This window comes from Hyperoodon ampullatus (genome assembly GCF_949752795.1).
Source record: "Hyperoodon ampullatus genome assembly, chromosome: 12".
Classification (NCBI taxonomy): domain Eukaryota; kingdom Metazoa; phylum Chordata; class Mammalia; order Artiodactyla; family Ziphiidae; genus Hyperoodon; species Hyperoodon ampullatus.
In genome coordinates this window covers 11,071,515-11,099,403 of record NC_136925.1, presented here as the reverse complement: position 1 = coordinate 11,099,403, position 27,889 = coordinate 11,071,515, and the positions used below count along the sequence as shown (strand labels likewise).

The 27,889-nt window shown below is 39.9% G+C and overlaps 1 protein-coding gene across 1 annotated transcript; it reads left to right on the top strand.

Moving 5' to 3' along the window:
• Positions 1-35: 35 nt before the first annotated feature.
• On the top strand, positions 36-27,889 carry SDHAF4 (succinate dehydrogenase complex assembly factor 4; the record flags this gene model as incomplete). The annotated part of the gene is made up of 3 exons (XM_079716960.1): positions 36-99; positions 12,619-12,768; positions 27,460-27,889. The coding sequence occupies 3 exons, from the start codon at positions 36-38 to the stop codon at positions 27,567-27,569; spliced, it is 324 nt and encodes a 107-aa protein (XP_079573086.1). The 3' UTR covers positions 27,570-27,889.

The following is a 27,889-nucleotide window of genomic DNA, read 5'->3' as shown; positions in this document are numbered from 1 at the left end:
ACGCGGCTGTTGCGGACGCCGCGGGAGCTGGTGTCATGGTCGTGCTGGGATTTGCTTCGTTGCTGGGCCACATCCCGGCCACAGCGTGGAGAGCGGCAAGTAAGGCGCCCGGCCCCGGGGCCGAGGTCGCGGGCGGGGTCGCGAAGGCACGGGTGCCGCGAGAAACGCGTCCGGCGGGGCAGCGGCGTGTCGCGGGCTCGGGGGCCCCGGGCCTGCCGAGCCTTCGTGTACGGCACGGCCACCGCGCTCCTCCCCGGCAGGTCCTACCCGCCCGAGCTCAGGGCGGGACCGGAGCTGGACAGTCGCTGGGCCCCGCTGGCCGGACGCCTCCTTCCCAGCGGCCACCGCGCTGGCCCCGAAGCGGGGCGGGCGTCCTGAGTCCTGGGGGGTTCGCAGGGCGCGCGGCGTCTGGTGCGCGTGGAGAGTGTGGTAAAGCGGGCCCTGCGGCAATGGAGTCATCATTTGCTTATTTAGTTTATTTACAGCGAAAAAGATCTCTGGCAGTCTACAGTACTAGAAGTGGAAAGGTGCAGAGTTTTGGAAAAGTGGGCCGAAGGCAAATAAGTATAATAAAAATGAGGTGAAAGGAATTGTTCCTGAGAAAGTATGCATGCTTTCAGTAAAAACCAATCTTCTGTAAAACCCATTTTTGCTGGAAAATTTTCTCAAAATATTACAGCCTTAACCCACAGAGTATGCTAAGCCTAGTTTTAATTTAGGACATCCTGGAGAAATTGTGTTAAGTTGAAGACAATTCCGCCCCTCCTCCTGATGGGCTCCAGATTCCTATAAAGTTTGTTTTCCTTTCTGTAATCACCTCTCCCCAGACAGACTACCTGTTAGTTGTAAAAATTTTGAATGATCCAGAAATGAATAATATATAAAGCAAAAGTCCCATACTGTCCAAACCTCGACGTAATAACTGTGTAAAGTTCCGTTGTGTCTTCATTCAATATCCCTTTTTCACTAATGTTCAAAACTTAAGAATGAAGTGTTTCATACCAAAAATTTACATAACACATGTAAGTTATGAAGCAAAGCCAACATTTATGAATCCATTCTCCAGTTTAAGAAATAGAATATTTCCATTGCCAAACGGCTACCTGCTACCTGCTTCCTGATGCAGTTGTGTAACTGCAAGCTTTTGATCTTTATAGAAAGGGCTTCATGCCATTTGTATTTATTTTTCTTGCTTTTTTTCAACTAACAGGTTTGAGATTCATCCATGTTGATATGTGATGCTGTAATTATTCATTGAGTTATGAGAGTGTATCATACATTTTTCCTTTCCCCTTCTCAGTGGACATTGTGTAACTCTAGAAGCACCAGGATTGACTGCTACACATCTTGTGTACATTGTAGGTGTACTTGCACAAGGGGTTGAATTCCTGGAATATGTGGCATAGACCTGTTCAGTTTTACAATACGATGGCAAGCTGTAAAGGCATTTTCCATTCCTACTGGCTATTTATACTTCTACCAGCAGTATTAGAGTTCCTGTTGCCCCACACACTTGCCAACATTGGATAGCATCAGACAATTTAATTTTTGTCTGCGTACAGGGTGTTGAAACGGTATTTCATTACGATTTTGCATTTCTCTGATTAGAGAAGTTAAACATCTTTTCGAAAGTTTTTCGCTTTTTTTGATGAAGTATCTCTTCATTTTCTTATTGGGTTGTTTGTCTTTCTTATTTATATTCTTTACGTGTATTTGACCATTATACCTTTTTTACTTAAGTAAATGGCAAATAGCTCTGTTTGAGGGCGGAGGGAATGAGAAGTGTTTACTGAACTGAGAAGGCATCTTGAGACTGAAAAACGCGGCAGGCAGGTTCATACAATCGGTGAATCAGTTTATCATAGGGTAACTTACCTGTAAAGGCTGAGAGCAGGCGGACAACCATCAGGAGGAGTTAACAGCCGCCCTCCAAACCGCTAAGGGGGCCATTGGGACAGTTTTATAGTTGACCTAGACTATGGAGGTATGTGCTTGGAAACAGGAAGTGCGTTCCTAAGATTTATGAGTAGGTGACTGGTCTTGTGGGTGCCCAGAATATGTCAGCGAAGATTTTATTTTCCTCATTGTTTGGGGACGAACAAAGCATAGAGACCACCTGATCCGAATGATTATTAAACAATGTTGATTAACTGCTAAGCTCTTGACAACAGAGAGTGATTGACTTCGCAGTACAGTCCTGGGTAGGGTCAGCAGAAAGCCTGTATGGGCCCAAGATGGCCTCACTTATGCTAACGGCCATACAAGCTCAAGCTCAGGTTGTGGACTGCTTTTGTTACTCTTATGGTGTCTTTTTTAAAAAATTATCTTCAGCAGTAGACAGAATAAAATAATGGATCTGATTGTACAATCACACAGATTCAAAGGAAAGGTGTCTTTTGATAAACAGGTATTCATAATTTTATTATAATCTTGTCTTGATCCTTTTGTTTATTGTCTGTGCTTTGTGGTCTTTCTTAAAGCCTTCCCTACCCTAAGGTCGTAGAGATATTCTTCTGTATTTTCTCCTCAAAGGTCTATAGTTTGGCTTTTTATATTTAAGCCTTTATGCTACCAGGAATTGATTTTCATGTATGGTGTGAGGCAGGAAACCAATTTCACTTTCTTCCCATGTCAGTAACCAGTTGTCCCAGGTCCATATATTGGACCTTTCCTCCCTGATGTAACGCAGCTGTCATAAATCAAGTTTACATATGCATATGCACGGGGGTTTATTTCTTGGCTCTCTTCAGTTCCATTGAACTATTTGTCTGTTCCTGTGATGTAACACCTATCTTAATAACCATGCCTTTGTAACAACTCTGATATTTAGTATGGTAAGTCCTTTCATCTTGTTTTTCAGAAGTGTCTTGGCTATTCTTGGATATCTGCTTTCCATATAAAATTCTTAAAAAAAAAAAGTTCCTGTTGGGATTTGGTTACAACTGCTACAACAAATGATAAAAGATTATCATTTTCTGATTGCTGCTTATGTATAGAAACACAGTTGACTTATTTATTGATTTTGTGTCCAGTAACATGGCTAAATTACTTTATTAATTTAAATAATTTATTTGCAGATTTTGGTGGGGCAGTGCTAGGTAGACACAAATATTGCCTGCAAATAATGAAAATCTAGTTCTCCCTTTCCAACCTTTATATCTTTTTCTTTTCTCTTGTTTTTCTGTCCTTGCTCAGATTTCCAGTACCATGTTGAGTAAAAGTGGTGATAGGCATACTTGTTCATAATTGTAAAGGGAATATGTTCATATTTCATCATGTAATATTAGCTGTAGGTGTGCCCTTTATTAGGTTAACGAAGTCCCTTGCCATTTCTAGAAGGATTTGGGGTTTTTTTTGTTTATGTAGTTGTCTGTTTTTTAAGACAGAATAAATCTTGAAATTTACTAATTCATTTTTCTTTATCTTGTTTGTTAATTCATTTTTCTCCTTTAATATGGTGGGCTGATGAATTATAAATTTTTCTAGTGCTGAATCACTCTTGCGTTTCTAGAAAATATTCAGATTGATCAGGTTGATTATATTATTAATATAGTGTTGGGTTTGGTATGCTAATATTTTGTTTAGAAGTTGGCCTGTAATTTTCCTGTCTTGCAATTTCCTTTTCTGGTTTTGAAATTAAAGTTATTCTAGCCTCTTACAATGAATTCAAGAGTCTTCTCATTCCTTTTCTCTTCTATATTAGATTTTTTTTTTTTTTTTAAGATTCAAATATTCCGTTCCTTGAGTGTCTGCTACAGTTTGCCTACAAAACTGTCTAGACCTGCCCTTTTCTTTGAGGGAAGATTTTAAATTATTGGTAATTTTTGTAATGATTATTGTGGTATTTATCAGATTTTCTCTTCTAAAGTCAGTTTTGATCAGTTAAATTTTTTGAGAAAATTGTTCATTTTGTATACTTTAAATATATAGGCATAAAGTTCCTGGTTTGGGGTTTTTAAAAAACTTTTGTTCTATGTAGCTATGTACTCTTCTTCTACTCATATTATTTATTTTGTCTTCTCTTGGTTTTTTGGGGTGTTTTTGTTGTTGTTTTCATATTAGCTTTACCAAAGACTTCACAGTAGTTTTAGTCTTTTAAGAGAACCAACTTTTGGTTTTGTTGATCCTCTTAGTTTTATGTCTTTTATTTATGTTATTATTTTCTTCTCTTATTGTTGTAATTTTCTTTCCATTTTCTGTGGGTTCCCTTTTTGTTTTAGAAGATGTGGAAATGGTGCATCTCACATGTCTTAGCTCAGGCTGCAATAACAAAGTACCATAGACTGGGCGGCTTAAACATCAAACATTTGTTTTTCACAGATCTGGAGGCTGGAAAGTCCAAGATCAAGGTGCCAGCACATCTGGTCTTTGGTGTGAGCCTGCTTTCTTGTTCACAGATGGCTGTCTTCTTGTTGTATCCTCATGTGGCAGAGAGCAGAAGGCCCCTGCAAGCTCTCATAGCCTTTCTTATAAGGGCACTAATCCACCATGAGGGCTCCACCCTCATGATCTACTTGCCTTCCAAAGGCCCCACCTCCTAATATCATCACATCAGGGGTTAGAATTTCAGCGTATGAATTTGGGGGGGGGGGTTGGGCACAAACCTTCCGTCCATAACATTGGTCCTTTTTTTTTTTTGAACCATGGTAATGGTTCTCTTCATATAAACAACATATGGCTAGATTTTGGTGAGTTTTTATTTTGAAATCCGACAGCATACCTTTTAACTGGAGAATTCAATCAATTTACAATTATAGTTACTGATAAAATTGGCTTTATTTCTACCATCTTATTTTTCACACCTTCTATTTGTCATACTTTGAATTCAGTGTTTGCTTTTTTCATTTGTTTCCTCTGCTGGGAAAACAGGAAAAAAATGAAGGTACACACTGCTTTGGAAGATACACACTGCTTTTTATTGGTTACCTTTGAAATCTAAATGCATGCTTAAGGAAGTTGAAAGTTTATTAATATCTTTATTCTCCTCCTAAACAGTACAAAGCTTAAAAATGCTTTGAATTCACTCACCCTCCACCTCTGTTGTTCAGCCTTTTGGGGGGTGTGTGTGTGTGTTTGTTGTGTGTATATTAGGTGGAATTGTGTAGTAACACAAATCAATACTGTTACTGCACTTTTATACAGTCAACATATAAAACTTTTATCTTCTATTTTATCTCACACTTTACTTTTATGATCACTTTCTTTTTATAAATTTATTTTCCCTGTGATGAGAACTCTTAGGATTTACTCCTTTAACAACTTTAAAATTTTTTATTTATTTATTTATTTTTGCTGCGTTGGGTCTTCGTTGCTGCGTGCGGGCTTTCTTTAGTTGCATTGAGCGGGGGCTTCTCTTCAGTGTGGTGCCTGGGCTTCTCAATGCGGTGGCTTTTCTTGTTGCAGAGCATGGACTCTAGGCACGTGGGCTCTAGAGTGCAGGCTCAGTAGTTGTGGCACACGGGCTTAGTTGCTCTGTGGCATGTGGGATCTTCCCGGACCAGAGCTCAAACCTGTGTCCCCTGCATTGGCAGGTGGATTCTCAACCACTGCACCACCAGGGAAGTCCTTGGATCAGTTTCTTAAAGTACATTGTTTAGAAGTTCCCTTTGGTGACAGTCTTGTGATAAAGTTCTGTGTTTTTTTTAAAATATATATTTTATTTTTAATCTGAAAATATGGTTTGTTTTATTCCTCTCTTGTTCTTGAAAGGTGGTTTCAATGGCTGCATCATTTTCTCACAGCTCTATCTCTTCTGGCTTTCATTATAGCTATTGGGAAGTCATCTGTCTAATATTTGTTCCTTTACTAGTAATATGTCTTTTATCTGACTGCTTTTTTAGATCTTCCTTTAATATCGGGTTCTTCATTTTACTTTGTGTCCACGTGTTTTTTTGTTTTTCTTTTTAATATAATTTTATTTATTTTTTATACAGCAGGTTCTTATTAGTTATCTATTTTATACATATTAATGTATATATCTCAATCCCAATCTCCCGATTCATCCCACCACCACCACCACCCCCGCCACTTCCCCCCCTCAGTGTCCATACGTTTGTTCTCTACATCTGTGTCTCTCTTTCTGCCCTGCAAACCGGTTCATCTGTACCATTTTTCTAGGTTCCACATATATGTGTTAATATACGATATTTGTTTTTCTCTTTCTGACTTACTTCACTCTGTATGACGGTCTCTAGATCCATCCATGTCTCTACAAATGACCCAATTTCATTCCCTTTTATGCCTGAGTAATATTCCATTGTATATATGTACCACATCTTCTTTCTCCATTCGTCTGTCGATGGGCATATAGGTTGCTTCCATGACCTGGCTATCATAAATAGTGCTGCAGTGAACATTGGGATGCATGTGTCTTTTTAAATAAAGGTTTTCTCTGGGTATATGCCCAGTAGTGGGATTGCTGGGTCATATGGTAGTTCTATTTTTAGTTTTTTAAGGAACCTCCATACTGTTCTGCATAGTGGCTGTATCAATTTATATTCCCACCAACAGTGCAAGAGGGTTCCCTTTTCTCCACACCCTCTCCAGCATTTGTTGTTTGTAGATTTTCTGATGATGCCCATTCTAACTGGTGTGAGGTGATATCTCATTGTAGTTTTGATTTGCATTTCTCTGATAATTAGTGATGTTGAGCAGCTTTTCATGTGCTTCTTGGTCATCTGTAGGTCTTCTTTGGAGAAATTTAGGTCTATTTAGGTCTTCTGCCCATTTTTTTTTTTTTTTTTTTTTTTTTTTTTTTTTTTGTGGTATGCGGGCCTCTCACTGTTGTGGCCTCTCCCGTTGCGGAGCACAGGCTCCGGATGCGCAGGCTCAGCAGCCATGGCTCACGGGCCCAGCCGCTCCGCGGCATATGGGATCCTCCCAGACCGGGGCACGAACCCGTATCCCCTGCATCGGCAGGCGGACTCTCAACCACTGCGCCACCAGGGAGGCCCGCCCATTTTTTGATTGTGTTGTTTGTTTCTTTAATATTGAGCTGCATGATCTGTTTATATATTTTGGAGATTAATCCTTTGTCTGTTGATTCATTTGCAAGTATTTTCTCCCATTCTGAGGGTTGTCTTTTCATCTTGTTTGTGGTTTCCTTTGCTTTGCAAAAGCTTTTAAGTTTCATTAGGTCCCATTTGTCAATTTGATTACTATCAGCTGCATGGTATATTTGCCTGATATTTTCTGAGGGTGAGTTCCCAGCAACCTGATATGTACTTGTAAACACAATTCTCAATAGGCTCTGGATAAGGCCAAACCACCCCTTGAAAAAGAAGACATGGGCTTTTTGGTGCATTTCCCTGTTTCTCAAAGAGGAGAGCAGTGGGCTTCCCTGGTGGCGCAGTGGTTGAGAGTCTGCCTGCCGATGCAGGGGACACGGGTTCGTGTCCCAGTCTGGGAAGATCCCACATGCCGCGGAGCGGCTGGGCCAGTGAGCCATGGCCGCTGAGCCTGTGCGTCTGGAGCCTGTGCTCCTCAGCGGGAGAGGCCACAGCAGTGAGAGTCCCGCGTACCGCAAAAAAAAAAAAAAAAAGGAGTGCAGTATCCCATCTGATCTTGTACTCTGCAGAAATGAGGGAAATTCTTTTCCTCTGCATTTTGACACATGCTTACCTAACTACAAAAATAGTTCTGTTCGTGCTTCCATGGTCTCAGAATCCCTTGAGAAAACTGGTCTTTCGGCTTTTCCTTGTTACCCTTCTTTGTGTAGATAAAGTTCCTTCAGAACTACCCAAAGCCAGACTGAGGGACCAGTTTCTCAAACTTACCGTTTGCTACTCTTCTTTCTTTCCCCAGGGTACACTCACGTTTCTGTTCTTTACCCAAAATGCTTGTGCACGTTGACTTCTGTGTCCCACAGTTAGGCTCAATTTATTAATACACTCAGTGTGTGCACCTGAAGACATACGCATTGCTTCATTTCTCTGAACTACCGTACAAGGTAGGAGATATATCCCCATTTTTCAGATTGGAAAACAGACTCAGTGAGATACAGAAACCTTCTTTGCATCATATTGCTATTAAGTGGTATGGGTGGCACTGGGACCCAAGTGTGACTCTGGTGCCCTTAGTTTGTGTTTTCTACTTCTCCATTGTATTACTTAAGGGGAGGGCCTAGCTGCTCTGACAGTCCTACTGATGGGACAGGAATCAGGATCTTTTCATCTTGACACAGGCTGTAAATAACTAGTAAAACCCATACACACTAGTAGCGTTTTACTAGTTATTTACAGCCTGTGTCAGTTCTGGTTGGTTGGACATATATTATGATTGAGCAGTGTCTATGTCATACAAGTTGTTAAATATTTTAAGTATCACTTGGCCCTGGGTTTTGTCCTCATCTTCAAGGTTACAGCTGGGTCACTGCCATGGCCACATTACAACCTGAGGGAATGGAAAAAGAAATCTAGGGCAGTTGGTTTGTTGCAAAATTGAGGCGACCTAAAATTTGCACGTGCCATTTCTAGCCACAGCCCACTGGCCATAAATTGGACACGTGGCTTCATGGCTGCAGGGAAGGTTGGGAAATGTGATCTCTAAGCGAGTGGCCTTGTGCTCGGCTTGATCACAAGCCAGGTGGGAATGGGCGTCCTAGACCTCAGTGGAAGAAGGGCAAGTGGCTACTTGTGACACTTAGCAGTCTCTACCACATCTGCCTAATGTCACTTTTCCAAAAATGACTGTGTTCATACTGAACAGAATTACTGTAAAATACAGTTATACACATCTCATCAGTTTATTGTGAGGTTTAAATAAGCTGACATATTTTCAGTCCCTAGCACTGTGCCTGGCACACAGGAAGCAACTAAAACATAAAATTACTTTTCTTATTTATAGTTCATATATCTGCATCATTTAGGAAGCAAAATTTATTTACAGTTCATATATCTGCATCACTTAAGAAGCAAAATTTTTAGCATCAGATTTTGTCTACATTATAATTGACAGCCAGGGATTTTGTGCCATTTTCCTGATTTTTCATAAATGCTTACGAATTTCTACAGATTTGAAACATACCAAGGTTACTTTTTACACTGAATATCATTTCAAGTTTCCAATACAGGGATTTTTTTTTTAACTTGCTAAAACAGCCAAACCTAAAAGAAGAATTACTAATTTAATTGTGTTGAGTCAAGGCTGAGTGCACAGTAGCAATGGCTACTGGTATCTATTAAATATTTGCTGAATTTTAGCCTTCAAAGTAAGTTATTTAAAGTACAGTAAAATAGATTTAATTAGTAACCAAATGCAGAAACTATTTATTAGCCAGAGTAGATGTAAAATCTGTCCACATTTAGAATCTATTTGTTAAAATTCTCCTTTCTGTATATCTGTATTAATTATTACTAAACTGTCATGACTTAGTAAACAACCTTTAATGCTTTACAAATTTCTAATTTGTTGATGGATAGAAAGTTGGACATCATATGATGGATAGAAGTTCCTATTGTGGAGGCTGGCTGAACTCGCTAAATTGGGATATAATATTGTCAACTTCTACAGAATCCTGTATTTCGGATAGCAAATGACTGATACAAACCCTGTGATTTGGGACCGAGAATGTCTTTCAGTTGTGCATGGTTTACATTCACCAACATTTTCAATATAATATTTTGCTAAATAGTCAACCACAAAAAACCAAGAACAGATTATTATATGAAATATATTAGTATGATCAGAAACTCATTTCTGTTACCCATACAATTTTTTTTTAATAAATTTACTTTATTTATTCTTATTCTTGGCTGTGTTGGGTCTTCGTTGCTGCACACAGGGCTTTCTCTACTTGCTGTGAGCGGGGGCTACTCTTTGTTGCGGTGCACAGGCTTCTCATTGCAGTGGCTTTTTTTGTTGCAGAGCATGGGCTCTAGGCATTTGGGCTTCAGTAGTTGAGGCATGTGGGCTCAGTAGCTGTGCCTCGCAGGCTCTAGAGCACCGGCTTAGTAGTTGTGGTGCACGGGCTTAGTTGCTCCATGGCATGTGGGATCTTCCTGGTCACGTGCTCAAACCCATACCCCCTGCATTGGCAGGCAGATTCTTAACCACTGCACCACCAGGGAAGCCCCCATATAGTTTCTTAATAAGAATAAATGCTGCTTTATAAGATATTTTTTTGCAGGTTTTTCTCTTTTGATTTTTAGTGAATGCTTAACTAAGTAATATTATGAGGACATAATTAAAGGTAAAATATGCCCTTAAATAACGAAGTGGAAGTTTGAAGGCAAAGTGGTCTGTAGTCTAACTCAATAAATACATTAAAGTTTTAGGTAAGTGTTTTTATTTTAATATGTATAGAAATTTTTATTGATTCACAGATTCTTCTCAGCCAATTAGTATCATAAATGTGAAGTATTTTATGTAAGTGAGTATTTAGATGGGAGAAGTCTATATTAATTCTGTAAGTCGTTGTAGCTTTCTTAATACATTCAGTTGTATATTTATTTTCTTAATCCTTGAATTTTGTTGGCTGAAGACTAATCTGCATTACATTTGGACATTCAGACAGTCAACAATGTTGCTAGACACTGAGATATATGCAGTGGACGTGCAAATTAACAGCCTGATGTACTATTTTGAAATTGTTAATGCAGTTTGTATGTAATGTTAACTTTATGTAATCTTACAAACAAGTCTTAATGTAAATTCCAAATTGGCTGTGGAGGGTGTATATATATATACATGGAGACATATATACAAACAAATACTTGTGCATATATATTTGCATGTGTGTATGTGTGTGTGTATATATATATAATTTTTTAAAGCGGTGTGGGTAGGGTGGTGTAGTCATTGTTGGAATATGAATAAAATACATGCAGTGAAAGAAAATTCTAACTACATGTAATGCTATCAGGAGCTTCCAGATAATTCTATAATAATAATAATAGATACAGTCTGTCACTGTGCTAAGTGCTTTGCCTGAATTGTCCTGTTTAATCTATTTAGTAACCTCATGAGGTAGATACTGTTATATTCAATTTAGAGGGGAAGAAATGGATTTAGAAAGGGTAAATAACTTGACAAAGGTCAAACAACTAGTAAGTATTTGTTTTAGTTTCTTATTGCTGGTGTAACAAATTACCACAAACTTAGTGGCTTAAAAATCCTTACAGTTCCGGAGGTGAGAGGTCTGAAATGGGTCTCTCTGTGCTGAAACCAAGGTGTTAGGGTTGTGTTTCTTCTGGGTGCTCTAGGGGAGCATCTGTTTCCTCCCTTTTCCAGCTTCCAGAGGCTGCCCAAGTTCCTGGACTTGGTGGCCCTTTCCTCCATCTTTGGAGCCAGCAACATCATCAAGTCTGTCTCTCACGGCCACCTCTCTGGTTCTCTCTTCCAGTTCTCTCTTCCCCTTTGAAGGACCCCTGTGATGACAGTGGACCCACCCAGGTAATCCAGGACAGTCTACCTAGTTCAGGGTCATCTGATGAGCAACTTCAGTTCCATCTCTCACCTAATTCTCCTTCACCATGTGACCTAGCCTGCACATAGTTTCCAGATATGAGGTTCTCACCCTCTTTGGGGGCCATTACCGTGCTGCTACAGTGGTGTGACCAGAACTGGCACCCACCTCTGTCTGCCTCGGAAGCCCTTCCCTCAGGAAGGTGAAGACCCCATCCCTGAGGCCAGTTTTCACAGTGATTTTGCCTTTATTGAGCGTTACCTCAACAAGGGTTGGATGCCTTTCATAATATACTGAAAGCTTAGCTTTCTCACTGTATCCTAGAAAGGGAGCTCATTTTTAAATTGCAGGTGCCCAGTACATTTTAAGATGCTTCATTGGCAGAAAAAGAGGGCCATGATTAGGATTTAAATATAAGAATACTAAATACAGTGCCTTGTGACTTAGAGAGATTTAAATACTAAATATTGTCATTGAAAAGTTCCTACTACTTAGTTACTCTTAATGATCTGATTCCTGGTATTTTTGGCATTGCTTCAGACAGGAATCCGTATTTTATTTTATTTTATTTTATTATTTAATTTTTTTAAAATAAATTTATTATTTATTTTTCGCCTTGTTGAGTCTTCATTGCTGCACGCAGGCTTTCTCTAGTTGCGGCGAGCGAAGGCTACTTTTTGTTACGGTGTGCGGGCTTCTCATCATGGTGGCTTCTCATTGCGGAGCACAGGCTCTAGGCACGCAGGCTTCAGTAGTTGTGGTACGTGGGCTCAGTAGTTGTGGCTTGTGGTCTCGAGAGTGCAGGCTCAGTAGTTGTGGCACACGGGCTTAGCTGCTCCGTGGCATGTGGGATCTTCCTGGACCAGGGCTCAAACCCGTATCCCCTGCATTGGCAGGCGTATTCTTAACAACTGCGCCACCAGGGAAGTCCCAGGAATCTGCGTTTTATATCTGTTTTTGCAATTTTGATAATGGTTAACTAACTCATTTCAAAGCTCTTCTTTTCAAACTGATAGCATTGGTTGCCTCCAAGGAGGGGAACTGGCCGTCTGAAAGATAGGGGCAGAGGGAAGGGTGGTCACTGTGTGTCCTTCTGTACTTTTTAATTTTGATAACTGTGAATGTGTAAGCTTAACACAAGTAAGTAAAAGTATTACATTTTGAAGTAGAATAAATGAACAGCTCCTATTGTTTCACTGTCTTCACTCTGCTAGGATCACCCATTCTGTGTCATTCTTTGAGGAAAATAAGTTCTCAAGGAGAAAAATCCAAACCCATCAAAGAACCCCTCAAGAAGCCAAAGTTACCAGAAGGTCGCTTTGATGCACCAGAAGATTCCAATTTAGAGAAAGAACCACTGACAAGTGAGTAGAGTAAAGCTCCTCTCTTAATTTTTGGTCTCAAAGAAAGTGTTTCAGTCATTGAGAAGCAAATAAAAGGAAGGAAGCATGTTATTGTTTATAATTCTTCATTGACAGTAATAAAGAGCATTTCAACAATGAATAAAATTACCATACGGTAGGTCCTCTATATGCAAACGAGTTCTGTTCCGAGAGCACATTCGTAAGTCCAATTTGTTTGTGAGTCCAACAGAGTTAGCCTAGGTCCCCAACTAACACAATCGGCTATATAATACTGTACTGTAATAGGTTTATAATACTTTTCACACAAATAATACATAAAAAACAAAGAAACACAAAAAACAAAGAAAACATTTTTAATCTTACAGTACAGTCCCCTGAAAAGTACAGTAGTGCAGTACACCAGCTGGCACACAGGGGCTGGCATCGAGTGAGCAGGAAAGAAGAGTTACTGACTGGGGGACGGGGAGGAGGTGGGAGATGGTAGAGCTGAAGGATGGTCAGCAATAGGAGATGGAGGGCAAGCTGCAATGTCACTCATGCCTGACGTTGATGGAATGCACATTCTATCTTTGAAAGTTTGCAACGTGAAGGTTCATATGTAGGGGACTTACTGAATTGACTGTCAATATGTATGGGTTAACAAAAAGATTTCCAGGCCCCTGGCAGTGATTGATTATGTTTGATTAATTTATTCGCATGGCAAAATATATGAATTAAGATGCAAATAACAGAAACTTACTTGAACAGACTTAAGCAGAAGGTAGGGTATGTTGTTATTAAGGTACAGGGAGCAAGTGAGGCTCCCTAGGGCAGTAATGCTTCTGGGCCTTAGAAGAAGACTGGGACCTCAGGACTAAACACTGGATGGAAACCAGGGTGTTCTTCCTTCTCTTGTCTTTGGTGCCTACTCTTCATTGTTTTCTGTCTCCATACTCCCTTCTGAGTCCACTGGGCAGAAAGTAACTGCTCCTAGCAGCTACTCAGTTCAAGAGAACAACAAGACTGAAAATACAATTTCTTAGTCCTGATTTCATATTCCTTAAGAAGAGAGCTCATTGGCCTACCTTGGAACAGATGTCCACAGCTAAATCAACCAGTGGCCAGTGGCATGGGTCACAGGTGAAAATGTGGTTGTTCTCACTGTAACTACATGGCTGGGGAAAGAGAAGGGGATGTTTTGGAGAATAAAGAGGTTTTGTGGGGGGAGGAGGGATGATAGACTAAACATTATTTTGTATTCAGTATATATAAAGTTTGTTTCATGTCTTAAAGCCTTTTTTTTTTTTTTTTTTTTTCTTCTGTATGCGGGCCTCTCACTCTTGTGGCCTCTCCCGCTGCGGAGCACAGGCTCCGGACGCGCAGGCCCAGCGGCCACGGCTCACGGGCCCAGCCGCTCCGCGGCATATGGGATCCTCCCAGACCGGGGCACGAACCTGCATCCCCTGCATCGGCAGGCGGACTCTCAACCACTGCGCCACCAGGGAAGCCCTTAAAGCTTTTTTTTTTAAGTACTACTTTATTTTCATGCTGTATCCTTTTGTACCCTTGAATTGTGGAAAATGTGCAAATATTAGCTATTCAAAAAATAGCATTTCATACAGCATAAATGTAAACATACCACTTTGAAACTTCGGCAAGCCTGCCCTGCTTGTCTGGTTTTTCCAGTCTCATGAGCGCTAACCCATCTATGAAGTGAAGCATCCTAGGCAAGAAGATACCAGTAGAGGATACAGGGACCTGTGTCTGGAATTCTTCCTAGAATATAAAAGCTTTTGGGTTTTGCTCATTCATTAAGTATTTCAGATTATAGCACTCTACCAAGCCCAATCTCATAACCAGATCAACCTGCCCAGATGATGGAGTCTTTTAAAAAGTTGCCATTAATCTAGAGGTAAAATTTTTCTTCAAAGGTTTTAGCTAAGCATAAAAATCTGAGAGGAAATATTTCCTTAAAATGTCTCACACAAAAGCAGCAGTCTCAGAAATAAACACTCACGTATATGCTTGATTGATTTTTGACAGGGTTGCCATTACCATTCAATGGGGAAAAGGACAGTCTTTTCAATAAGTGGCGCTGAGAAAACTGGATATCCACATGTAAAAGAATGAAATTGGACCCCTTAGCTTACACCATATTCAAAGACTAACTCTAAATATGTCAAAGACCTAAACTTAAGAGGGAAGACTATAAAACTCTTAGAAGAAAATTGGGCAGACTTTTCATGTCCCTGGATTTGACAATGATTTCATGCATATGACACCAAAAGCACTAGCAACAAATGTAAAAATAGATAAATAAGATATCAACAAAATTAAGAAATTTTGTTCATCTGAGAACATTATCAAGAAAGTGAGAAAAATAACCTACAGAATGGGGAAAAATATTTGTAAATCATATATTTGGGGGAAAATATTTGTAAATCATATATTTGAAAAGAATTAATATCCAGAATAAAGAACTCCTACAATTCAACAATGAAAACAGCCCAATTCAAAAATGGGCAAAGGACTCAGACATTTCTTCAAAGAAGATATACAAACGACCAACACGCATTTGGAAAGATGCTCAATGTCACTAATCATTAAGGAAATAGAAATCAAAACCATGGTGACACACCACTTCACACCAACTCGACTGTCTATACTTTAAGAAAAACTGGAAAATGACAAGTGATGGTGACAACGTGGAGAAATTGGAACCACACGTGTTTCTGGAGGGAATGTAAAAATGATGCAACTGCTATGGAAAGCAGTTTGGCAATTTCCCAAAAAGTAAAATATAGAACTACCATGTGATCTAGCAATTGTACTTCTAGGTATAAATCCAAAATAATTGAAAACAGAGACTTGAACAGATATCTGCACAGCCATGCCTTATTCACAGTAACCAAAAGATAGAAACAACTTAGATGTCCACTGATGGATGAATGGATAAACGAAAGTGTGATATGTACACACAGTGAAGTACTATTCAGTCATGAAAAGGAATGGCATCTTGATGTATGCTACAACATGGATGGACCTTGAAACATTATGCTTAGTGAAATAAGACAGTCACAGAAGGACAAATATTATATGATTCCACCTATATCAGGTACCCAGAGTAGGCAAATTCATAGAGATAGGAGGTAGATTAGAGGTCATCAAGGTCTGGGGGAAGGGGAAAGGGAAAGTTTTTATTTAATGGGTACAGAATTTACACTGGGGATGATGAAAAAGTTTGGGGTATAGTGTAATGGTTACACAGCATTGTGAATATTTAATGCCATTGGATTGTACACTTACAAATAGTTAAAATGATAAATATTATATATATTTAATACAAAGAAAAAGCATATTTCAAAAGGTAATCATCTATCTGACACAAGGCTAGGCATCCATCTTAATTTTCAAGTTACTGAAGTTTTTGTTGAAGGTACATTACCAAATCCAGCAGATGCTTTGCAATCCTCATTTTATCTGAACTATCCACAGCCTTTGACAGTATTAACTACTGCTTCTGGAAATGTTCTGTTTTGGTTTCGGTTATGCCTTCTTCAGTTTCTCATCCTATTTCTTCAATCATTTCTTCCTGGGCTCTTTTTTAAGCTCCTCTGCATCTGCCCAACTCTCAAATGTATATATATGCCAAGCCTTTGTCCCGAGCCCCCTAAGCATTCCTAGAAGAGCTCATATCTTCCTGAGATTATCTGAAATGTCACGTATGTGTTGACGATTCACACATTTATGCCTCTAGTCAGACCTCTCTCCTGAGCTGCTCCTGTCTACAACTGCAACATCTTTGTTTGCATATTCCAGGTACATCTCAAATTATTGCGTCTAAAACTAAACTCATCCTTTTCTCATTGTTCCCTCCCACCAGCCCTACCCCAATCCTCTTCCTTCTGAATTCCCAGTCTACCCCAAGCCTGAAATCTGGGGATAATCCTTCACTCCTGCCTCTTCCTGTGTCCTGGATCCAATCACTAACCAAGTCTTGTTGGTTCTACCTTCTTAACATCTCTCAAATTCATCTCCTTTTATCCATCCTATTAATAAAGCCTAAATTCAAGCTGTCTCTAGCTCTGTTGGTCTCCTAACAAGTCTGTAATTCTTCCTTGTTGTCTTCCTTCTAATGTAGTCTCCCTGCCTCTTTACTTTATTCTAAGAAAAAAATGATAGGTTACCTTTGCAGAGAGTAGTTTTTGTTACTAAGATGATATGCTTGTTTGCAACTAAGCACCCTGTTTGATGCAAAGATGAGTAAGGAAAGGAAAATGGAATGCCTGCATAACTATGAACAGGACATTGTGTGGTAAATGATGTGAGAGATACACAGAAAGAGGTTAGAGAAAGGTAGACAAAAGAGAGAACATTTGAGTTGGGATTTAAAGGATCAGTGAAATTGTAATGAGTAGATAAGGAGTTGTGGGGAGATGTTTCCAAAAAAGAGAGAAAGGAATGATCAGAAAGAAAGAGGCTGGGAACTTGACACATGCAAGACTCAGCCAATGCGTAAAGTGTGTATAGTGGATTAATGGAAAATAAGGCCAGAAAAGTAGATTCGTTTCAAATCTGAGAGGGCCTGAAGTATATGGGCTTTTTGCAGTGTACAGTGAGGAAAACACTGAAAGTTCTCAGATGGAGATTGTTTAATGGGCTTTCTTTAAGTATGATCTGCATGTAATAAAATTTACCCATTTTTAAATTCACCCATTTTAAGTAAACAGTTCAGTGAATTTTAACAATTGGCTACAGTCATGTAACCAACACAAACTATAACACGTTCTATCTCTCAAAGACTCCCCATGCCTCTTTTTTAAAAATTCATTCATTCATTCATTCATTCTTGGCTGTGTTGGGTCTTCGTTGCTGTGTGCGGGCTTTCTCTAGTTGCGGCGAGTGAGGGCTACTCTTTGTTGCGCTGTGCGGGCTTCTCTTATTGCAGTGGCTTCTCTCATTGTGGAGCATGGGCTCTAGGCGTGCAGCCTCAGTAGTTGTGGCACGTGGGCTCAGTAGTTGTGTCTCACGGGCTCTAGAGTGCAGGCTCAGTAGTTGTGGCGCATGGGCTTAGTTGCTCTGTGGCATATGGGATCTTCCCGTACCAGGGCTTGAACCTATGTCCCCTGCATTGGCAGGCGGATTCTTAACTACTGTGCCACCAGGGAAGTCCATGCCTCTTTATATTTAGTCTCATTTTCACATCCCCCTGGCAACCATTGATCTCTTCTCTGTCACTATAGTTTTGCTTTTTTTTTAGGATTTTAACTTAATTAAATCATACAGTACCTAGTCATTTATGTCTGGCTTCTTTCCCTTAATATGGTATGGAGGTGGGATTCTGTTTTAGAAATATTAATTCAGCTTTCTTTGCAGGTTAGGCTGGAGCCATGAGAGTCAGAAAACAGAGGTGAATTAGAAATATTGCATTTGTCTAGAATGAGACTCAGAGTATGATTCAGGGTTGAAGTAGTGGGAATAAAAAGTTTTAGAAAACTACAGGATATAATGAGGGTGAAGATTAGGTTAAACACACATGAAGAAGAGGGTGATGGAGGGATGGATAGGAGGTTGTGGTCAGAAGGAAGAGAGCTCAAGAGTGTGGGATTTGGAGAAGGAACATATGCAAGAAATAATAAAACCCCAATGGATGGCAGAAATGGAGATAAAGATTGCTAGGGAAGAGGATTGAGGACAATTTGTGGCCCCAGTATGTGATGTTCTTAATGTGGATGTTGATATTAAGGGCAATGGGAAGAGAGATGAAACTACCTGCCCAAGACGATAGAAGAGTCTTTGAGTTTCTTACGAGACTGGAGAAAAGCACTGGAGAGGTGAAGTTTGGAATTCAGAAGAGGAAGGGCTGTAGAGGTGCGGTGGTAGAACGAGAGGCTGGGAGCAGCAGTGAGCAGCAGGGACATCTTGACCCTCTCCTTCTTCCCTCCTGCTGCGGGTTGAATTGTGCCTCTAAAATCCGTATGTTGAAGCCCTAACCCCCAGTGTGATGGTATTTGGAGTTGAAGGCCTTTGGGAGATAATTAGGTTTAAGTGAGGTCATGAGGGTGGGGCCCCATGATGGAATTAGTACTCTTAGAAGAAGAGACAGCAGAGGCCTTGCTGTCTTTTTCTCCCTGCCACGTGAGGACACAATGAGAAGGGACCATCTGCGAGCCAGGAAGAGTCCTCACCAGAGCCCAACCATGCCGGCACCCTGATCTCAGACTCCCAGCCTCCAGAACTGTAAGAAAATTAATTTCTGTTGTTTAAACCACCCAGTTTCTGGTATTTTGTTACGGTAGCCCAAGCTGACTAAGACATAGTGAGCCCCAGAGATATGGGAGAAGAAAAGCTTCCGCTAGAGAGACTTTCAGAGGAAGTCAAAGCAAGGAGTCCTTTAGAAACAGAATAATGATGAGGGTGGGGATAGTTTATTCACAGTGGAGATAGAATTTTGAAATGAATAAATGTTTGAAATTTTTCAAGGTAAATTCCGTGTCTGCTTTCTTTTGCCGACATGATTTTGGTGATGTTCGTTTAGTTTTCTAAAGAGACGCAGTTTGGAGAGATTGATCAAGATGGTGGAGTAAGAGGATGTGGAGCTCACCTCCCCCCACGAACACATTAAAATACATCTATATATGGAACAATTTCACTGGAAACTAGCAGAAAGACCCTGGTACAACCCAGACTGTAAAAAAATATCCACACATAACTGGGTAGGAAGGGAAGAAAAGTGATCAGGTCAGGACCTGTGCCCCTGGGAGGGGACTCTGAAGAAAAGGGAGAATACATGGCGGAGACTCACCATGGGCAGTGAGTGCTGAGAACCACAGATTGGGTGCCCTAGTCCTGGCGTCCTCCACAGGGGAGACGAGCCCCCTTGGCTGGTTGGAGGGCAACTGGGACTCCCAGGAGGGCAGAGGGACACCTGGACTCCGCTTGTGAGGAGGGCGCACGCAGGCTTGGCCCAAAGGCAGTGCAGAGAGAGGTCTGCTACAGCAGCTGCCAAGTCCTGCGGCTGCCTCATCATGCACCCCAGCCCCAAGCCAAGCCAACTCTCTGGTCCCACTCATTCCATTCTGGGGCAGCCACTACCAGGAAGAAGACTCAGCCGTGGGACACAGAGGTGACCCAGTCCCAGGGTGGAGCCTGGGAGGGGTAGCGGCAGCCATTGTCGGGACTTACTCAAGTGGCACAGCAGAAGCAGCCCAGACCTCTGATAGCAGCTGGCCTGCCACAGCTCACTCCTGGTACAGGCCGAGAGTCCACACAGGCCCCCACAGCTCTGCAGTGTGGCTCCACAGCCAGATGGAGGTGACGGGCTGGGGGCAGTGATCAGCTGCGAGGGTCAAAGTGGACTTGTACTGAGGCTGCATCTGAATGGAGCATGGGAAACAAATATGTGCACCTGAACAGGCAGTGAAGCAGAGACAGCTCAGACCTCTGTCTGGGGCTGACATGAGCGGAGAGCCCACATAGGCCCCACTCACTTCAGCACTTCCTGCTCTGGGGCAAGGAGAGAGGAAGAGACCCACTTAATGGGAACAGAGCCAGCTCATGCGTGACCCTCAGGGCTTCTGCTCCAGCAACCTGGGATCAGACCCCACCCCTGATAGGGCAGCGACAGCCACCTAGCAGAGGGGAAGTCCTGCCCCACACCTGGCTCCAGCTCTAGCCCCTCCACCAGCAAGCCCACCTCTTACCAAGGAGATAGCTGTCAGCACACCCTGAGGAAAGACATGATTTGCGTCCATGTCAAATTCAGTTCTCCCACAAAAGGCATTGGGCACACGCAGTCTGTATAGGGACACTCCTACATAAGAACACTCCTTCAAGGTAACTTTCACCTAAATTCGCAGAGGCAGGAAAAGTTAAGCAAAATGAAAAGGCAGAGGAACTCCTCTCAATTGAAAGAGCAATAGAAAACCCCTGAAAAAACTACTAATGAAACAGTTGACTAGATAAAGAATTCAAAGCATTGGTTATAAGAATGTTAACTGAATTAGGGGAAAGAATACATCTACACAGCAATGTTTTTAACGAGGAACTAGAAAATACAAAAAAGACCCAATCAGAAATGAAGAATTCAATAGTTGAAGTAAAAAACACACTAGAAGGAATGAATAACCAGCTAAGTGGCACAGAAGAACGCATAAGTGATCTGGAAGATAGAATAATGCACATCACCCCATAAGAACAGCAAAAAGAAAGGCAGTTTTTTTTTGTTTGTTTTTGCGGTATGCGGGCCTCTCACTGTTGTGGCCTCTCCCGTTGTGGAGCACAGGCTCCGGACGCGCAGGCTCAGCGGCCATGGCTCATGGGCCCAGCCGCTCCGCGGCATGTGGGATCTTCCCGGACCGGGGCACGAACCTGTGTCCCCTGCGTCGGCAGGCAGACTCTCAACCACTGCGCTGCCAGGGAAGCCCAAGAAAGGCAGTTTTTAAAAATGGAAAACAGTCTAAGAGATCTCTGGGATAACATATAAGGGGCCCAGAAGGAGGAGAGAGAGAGAGAAGGGAATTGAAAATGTATTTGAGGAAATTGTGACTGAAAACTTCCACAGTCTGAAGAAAGAGATATCGAGGTACAGGAAGAGGGTCCAAACAAGATGAACCCAGACAGATGCACACCAAGACATATCATAATTAAAATGGCAAAAGTTAGAATTCTGAAGGCAGCAAGAGAAAAACAAAGTGTCATACACAAGGAAATCCCTATAAGTCTGTCACCTGATTTCTCTGCAGAAACCTTACAGGCCAGAAGGGAGCAGAACGATATATTCAAAGTCCCGAAAGGGAAAACCTGCAACCTAGGGTACTCTGCATAGCAAGATTATCATTAAAATAGAAAGAGTGATAAATGGCATCTTAGATAAGCAAAAGCTAAGAGTTCATCAATACTAAACTTACTCTAAAAGAAATGTTGAAGGGACTTCTCTGAGTGGAAAAGAAGTAAGCTGTAGGAAAGGGGAAATCCTGATAGGAAAGGTAAATATATAGTAAGGACTTAGGATCAACCACTTAAATAAGTCAGTACAAAGATTAAAAACAAAAAATTGTAAAAGCATTTGGTTAACTGATGCCTGCAGTGACCTGGGACATAGACCCTACGTACCTAATGAACTTGTAGCTTTAAGGGAAGGGCTGGAAAACAGAACCTTAATAATATCTGTTGGTTGTCACTGACTGTTTGGCAAGGAATTAAAAAGAAAGAGATGAACTTAAAAAAAATTGTAGAAGCAACTGTAACTACAATAAACAGTTAAGAGATAAACATGAAGATCTAAAATATGACATCAAAAACATAAAATGTAGGGGAGAGGCGTAAAAAACGTAGATCTTTTCAAATGCATCTGAACTTAAATGACAATCAGTTCAAAACAAGTAGATATAGTTACAGGTCAACATATTTGAATCTCATGGTAATCACAAATCAAAACTAGTTTAGATAGTTTTGGTTTAGATAAAACTAAAAAGAATACAAGCATACTACTAAAGAAAATCATCAAACTACAAGAGAAGAAACGAAAAGAAGAAATGAACAAAGAAATAGAAAAACAACCAGGAAACATAAAATGGCATTAAGTACATACCTATCAGAAATTACTTTAAATGTCAAAGGACTAAATACTCGAATCAAAAGACATAGGGTGATGAGGCCCTTCTATTTGCTGCCTACAGGAGACTCACTTCAGAGCTAAAGACACAGACAAAGTGAGGGGATGGAAAAAGTTATTTCATGCAAACAGAAGTGACAAGAAAGTGGGGGTAGCAATACTCATATCAGATAAAGTAGACTTTAAACAAAGACTAACAAAAGACAGAGAAGGGCATTATATGATAGTAAAGGGATCAATACAAGAAGAGGATGTTATCATTAACATAAATACTTGATACAGGAGCACCTAAATATATAAAGCAAATACGGACAAAAAGGGAGAAATTCACAATAGTAGGGCACTTTAACACCACATTTACATTAATGCGCAAATCATCCAGACAGAAAATCAATAAGGCAACACTGGTCTTAAATGACACAATAGACCTCTGGACTTAACAGATATGTACAGAACATTACATCCAAAAACAGCAGAATACACATTATATTCAAGTGCACATGGAACATTCTCCAGGATAGATCACATGCTAGGCCATAAAACAAGTCTCAAAAAAATGTGAGGGGCTTCCCTGGTGGCGCAGTGGTTGAGAGTCCGCCTGCCGATGCAGGGGACATGGGTTCGTGCCCCAGTCCGGGAAGATCCCACATGCCGCGGAGTGGCTGGACCCGTGAGCCATGGCCGCTGAGCCTGCGCATCCGGAGCCTGTGCTCCGCAACGGGAGAGGCCACAACAGTGAGAGGCCCGCATACCGCAAAAAAAAAAAAAAAAAAAAAAGTGAGAAGATAGAAATTATATCAAACATTTTTTCCGACTGTAGCAGTATGAAACTACAAATCAATTACAAGAAGAAAAATGGGAAAAGAACAAATACTTAGAGACTAAAACAACATGCTACTAAAAAACCAATGGGTGAATGAAGAAATCAAAGAGGAAATCAGAAAATACCTCAAGACCAAAGAAAATGGAAATTCAACACTCCAAAATCTATGGGGTGCAGCAAAAGTAGTTCTAAAAAGGAAGTTTATAGCAGTACAGGCCTTTCTCAAGAAAGAAGAAAAATCTCAAGTAACCAACCTAACCTGCCACTTAAAAGAATTAGCAAAAGAAGAACAAAGCCCAAAGTCAGCGATAGGAAGGAGATAAAGATCAGAGGGGAAATAAAATAGCGATCAACAAAACAATAGAAAAGATCAGTGAAACGAAGAGCTGGTTTTTTTAAAAGATGAATAAAATTGGTAAACATTTAGCAAGGATCACGAAGAAGAAAAGAGAGAAGACCCAAATAAAATAAGAAATGAAAGAGGAGAAGTAACAACAAAAACCACAGATAGAAAAAATCATAAGAGAACACTACTAACAGTTATATGTCAGTGACTTGGAAAACCTAGAAGAAATGGATGTTTCTAGAAGCATACAACTTGTCAAGACTGAATCAAGAAGAGATAGACAACTTGAACAGACTGATCACTAGTAGTAAAGTTGAATCTGTAATTTAAAAACTCCCAGCAAACAAAAGTCCAGGACCAGACAGCTTCAAAGGAGAATTCTACCAAACATATAAAGAAGAGCTAATACCTAACCACCTCAAACTATTCCAAAAAATTGAAGAGGATGGAACACTCTCAAATTCATTCTACAAGGCCACCAGTAATTACCCTGATACCAAAACCACACAAAGACACTACAAAAAAAGAAAACTACAGGTCAATATCGTTGATGAATATAGATTCTAAAATCCTGAACAGAATATTAGCAAACTGAATCCAAAAATATATTAAAAGGATTATATATGATCAATTTGGATTTATTCCAGGGACACAAAGATTGTTCAATATTTGCAAATCAATTAATGTGATACACCACATTAACAAAAGGAAGGATAAAAACCAACTGATCATCTCAATAGATGCAGAAAAACCATTTGACAAAATTCATTATAAAACTCTCACCGAAGTGGGTATAGAGGGAACATATCTCAACATAATAAAGGCTATTTATGACAAATGCACAGCTAACATCATATTCAGCAGTAAAAGCTGAAAGCCTTTCTTCTAACTCAGGAACAAGACAGGGATGCCCACTCTTTGCCCCTTCTATTTAACGTAGTATTGGAAGTTCTAGCCACAGCAATCAGATAAGGAAGATAAATAGGTATGAAAATGTGAAGGGAAGAACTAAAACTGTCACTCTTTGCAGATCCATGATAATATATATAGAAAACCCTAACGTCTCCACCGAAAAACTATTAGCACTAATAAATGAATTCTGTAAAATTGCAGAATACAAGATTAATATACAGAAATATGTTTCCTTTACATACACTAATAATGAACTATCAGAAAGGTAAAGTAAAAAAAAACAATCCCCATTAAAATCACACCAAAAAGAATACAATACCTAGGAATGAATTTAAAGGTGAAAGACTTATACTCTGAAAACTATGAAACAATGATAAAGGAAATTGAAAATGATAAAAGAAATGGAAGGATATCCTGTGCTCTTGGATTGGAAGAATTAATATTGTTAAAATGGCCATACTACCCAAAGCAATCTCCAGATTAAATGCAATGCCTATTAAAATACTCATGACATTTTTCACAGAACTAGAACAAATAAGCCTAACATTCATATAGAACCACAGAAGGCCCCAAATTGCTAAAACCATCTGGAGGAAAAAGAACAAATCTGGAGGTGTCACGTGCCCAGACTTCAGACTATACTACAAAGCTACAGTAATCAAAACAGCATGGTACCGGGGCAAAAACATACACATAGATTAATGGAACACAATAGAGATCCCAGAAGTAAACCCGTGAACCTTTGGTCAGTTAATCTACAATAAAGGAGGCAAGAATATACAATAGAAGAAGACAATCTCTTCAGTAAGTTGTGCTGGGAAAACTGGACAACTACATGTAAAAGAATGAGATTAGAACATTTCTTCACACCATATACAAAAATAAACTCAATGGACTAAATATCTAAATGTAAGACCTGAAGCCATAAAACTCATAGAAGAGAACATAGGCACAACACTCTTTGACATAAATTGTAGCAATATTTTTTTGGATCTGTCTCCTAAGGCAAAAGAAATAAACAGATGGGACCTAATTAAACTTCAAAGCTTTTGCACAGCTAAGGAACCGTGGACAAAACGAAAAGACAGCCTGTGAATGAGAGAAAATATTTGCAAATGATATGACCAACACAGGGTTAATATCCAATATATATAAACAGCTCATACAACTCAATATAAAAAAACAGTCCAATCAAAAATTGGGCAGAAGACCTGAATAGACATTTTTCCAAAGAAGACATACACATGGCCAACAGGCACATGAAAAAATGCTCAACATCACTAATTATTAGAGAATTTCAAATCAAAACTACAGTGGGGTACCACCACCTCACACTGGTCAGAATGGCCATCATCAAAAAGTCAACAAATAATAAATGCTAGAGAGGGTGTGGAGAAAAGGGAACCCTCCTCACACTGTTGGTGGGAATGTAAATTGGTGCATCCAGTATGGAAAACATTATGGAGGTTCCTCAGAAAACTGAAAATAGAACTACCATATGACCCAGCAATTCCACTACTATGTATATATCCAAAGAAAATGAAAACACTAATTTGAAGAGATACGTGCGCCCCAGCGTTCATAGCAGCATTATTTACAATAGCCAAGATATGGAAGCAATTTAAGTGACCAACAGATGAATGGATAAAGAAGATACACACAAACACACACGAAAAATGGAATATTACTCAGCCATTAAAAAGAATGAAATCTGCCATTTGCAACAGCGTGGATGGACCTCGAGAATATTACGCTTAGTGAAAAAATCAGAGAAAGACAAATACTCTATCACTTACATGTGGCACCTAAAAGATAAAGCAAACAGTGTATATAGCAAAACAGTAACAGACTCACAGTATAGAAAACTAACTAGTGGTTCCCAGTGGGGAGAGGGAAGTGGGGGCCAAGATAGGGGAATGGGATTAAGAGGTACAAACTACTGCGTATAAAGTGGATGAGCAACCATGATATATAGCCCAGGGAATTATTGCCTTTATCTTGTAATACCGTTTCCTGGAGTATAATCTGTAAAAGTAACCGAACTGTGCTGTACACCTCAAACTAATAAAATACTGTAAATCACCTATACTTCAAAGAAAATGAATGAGTGATTAGACATTGTTTAAGAATCGGGATTCTTTCTAATAGCTGGTTCCTCTCCTGATCTTCCTGTATACAGTTCAGTACAGTGAATGTGCTAAGAGCAAGACTGCAGCCAGAATGTGTGAATTCAAACTCAGTTTCATCACTTAGTCTCGTCTTCCTCATCTATAAAATGGAGACAATAATTGTTCCTGTCCCAAAGGATTATTATGAGGGTTAAATGAATTAATATGTATAAAGTCCTCAGAATTGGGCCTGACTCAAAACGGATATTCGTATTATGAACATACACTGTTAACAATAATAACAGCTGTTATGCCCATAAATGGCAGTTTCAGGGAACCAGTGGCTGAAGCCAAAACTGTATGATGAGGAAAATTAATACTCATAGCTAAAATTATTTGAGCATTCTTATGTAGCTGGCACTGTGCTAGACCTTTTACATGCATTTCTTTTTTTATATCTCAAGATAGTAAGGCAGGTATGATTGTTGTACCCACTTCACTGTTAAGAAAAATAAGGCATTGAATCAAAGTAATCTTCAAAGTAATCTTGTTTCAAAACCTTCCAAACCCTGTGGATTTGTACTCTGTATTCTCTGTACCCCTTTCCTTCTGTTCTAACCCAGCCATTCTTCAGATGAGGGCCTGAGAGTCCTCTGAGAATTCTAAGTCACTAATGCAGGAAATAAAGTAGATTGGATATGAAGATTGGATGCTAAAGTGATTTCTCAAACTGGGGAGAGGAACCACTCTCTGGAGAGAGTTTGTTTAAGGACTGCATAGTAGTAGCCTCATCAGTAGCATGCAGCCTGTTAACTGTCAGCTCTGCAACCTCGTCTGCAGAATTGACCATAATGCTTTTTCCATCTCCATTGACTGCTTTTGTTTTTACATCTCTGTCTTTCTTCAGAATTCCCAGATGATGTTAATCCTGTTACCAAAGAAAGAGGTGGACCCAGGGGCCCAGAACCTACCCGATATGGAGATTGGGAACGAAAAGGACGCTGTATTGATTTTTAAGCCACATATTCGTTAACTTCAGTATCTTTTTCTGATTGTGTACATCTGAATTAACTTATTTTTGATGATTTTCTTTCTGTATATCCTTTAAGTCATCTAATTTATATAATGTGTTTAAAAATATATATGATAGCTTTGGAAGAAAATATGCTGTTATAAATCAGGAAAGGAAATATTAGCACATTAATTTTAATTTTAATGTATTGGGATATTTAAGTGATGATTAGAGCTGCAAACTTTTATTTCATCATGTTTCAGTTTAAGTTAATCAGTTGCTTATGAGATACAAATGTAAATAAAACAACTTTTTTTAAAAATGA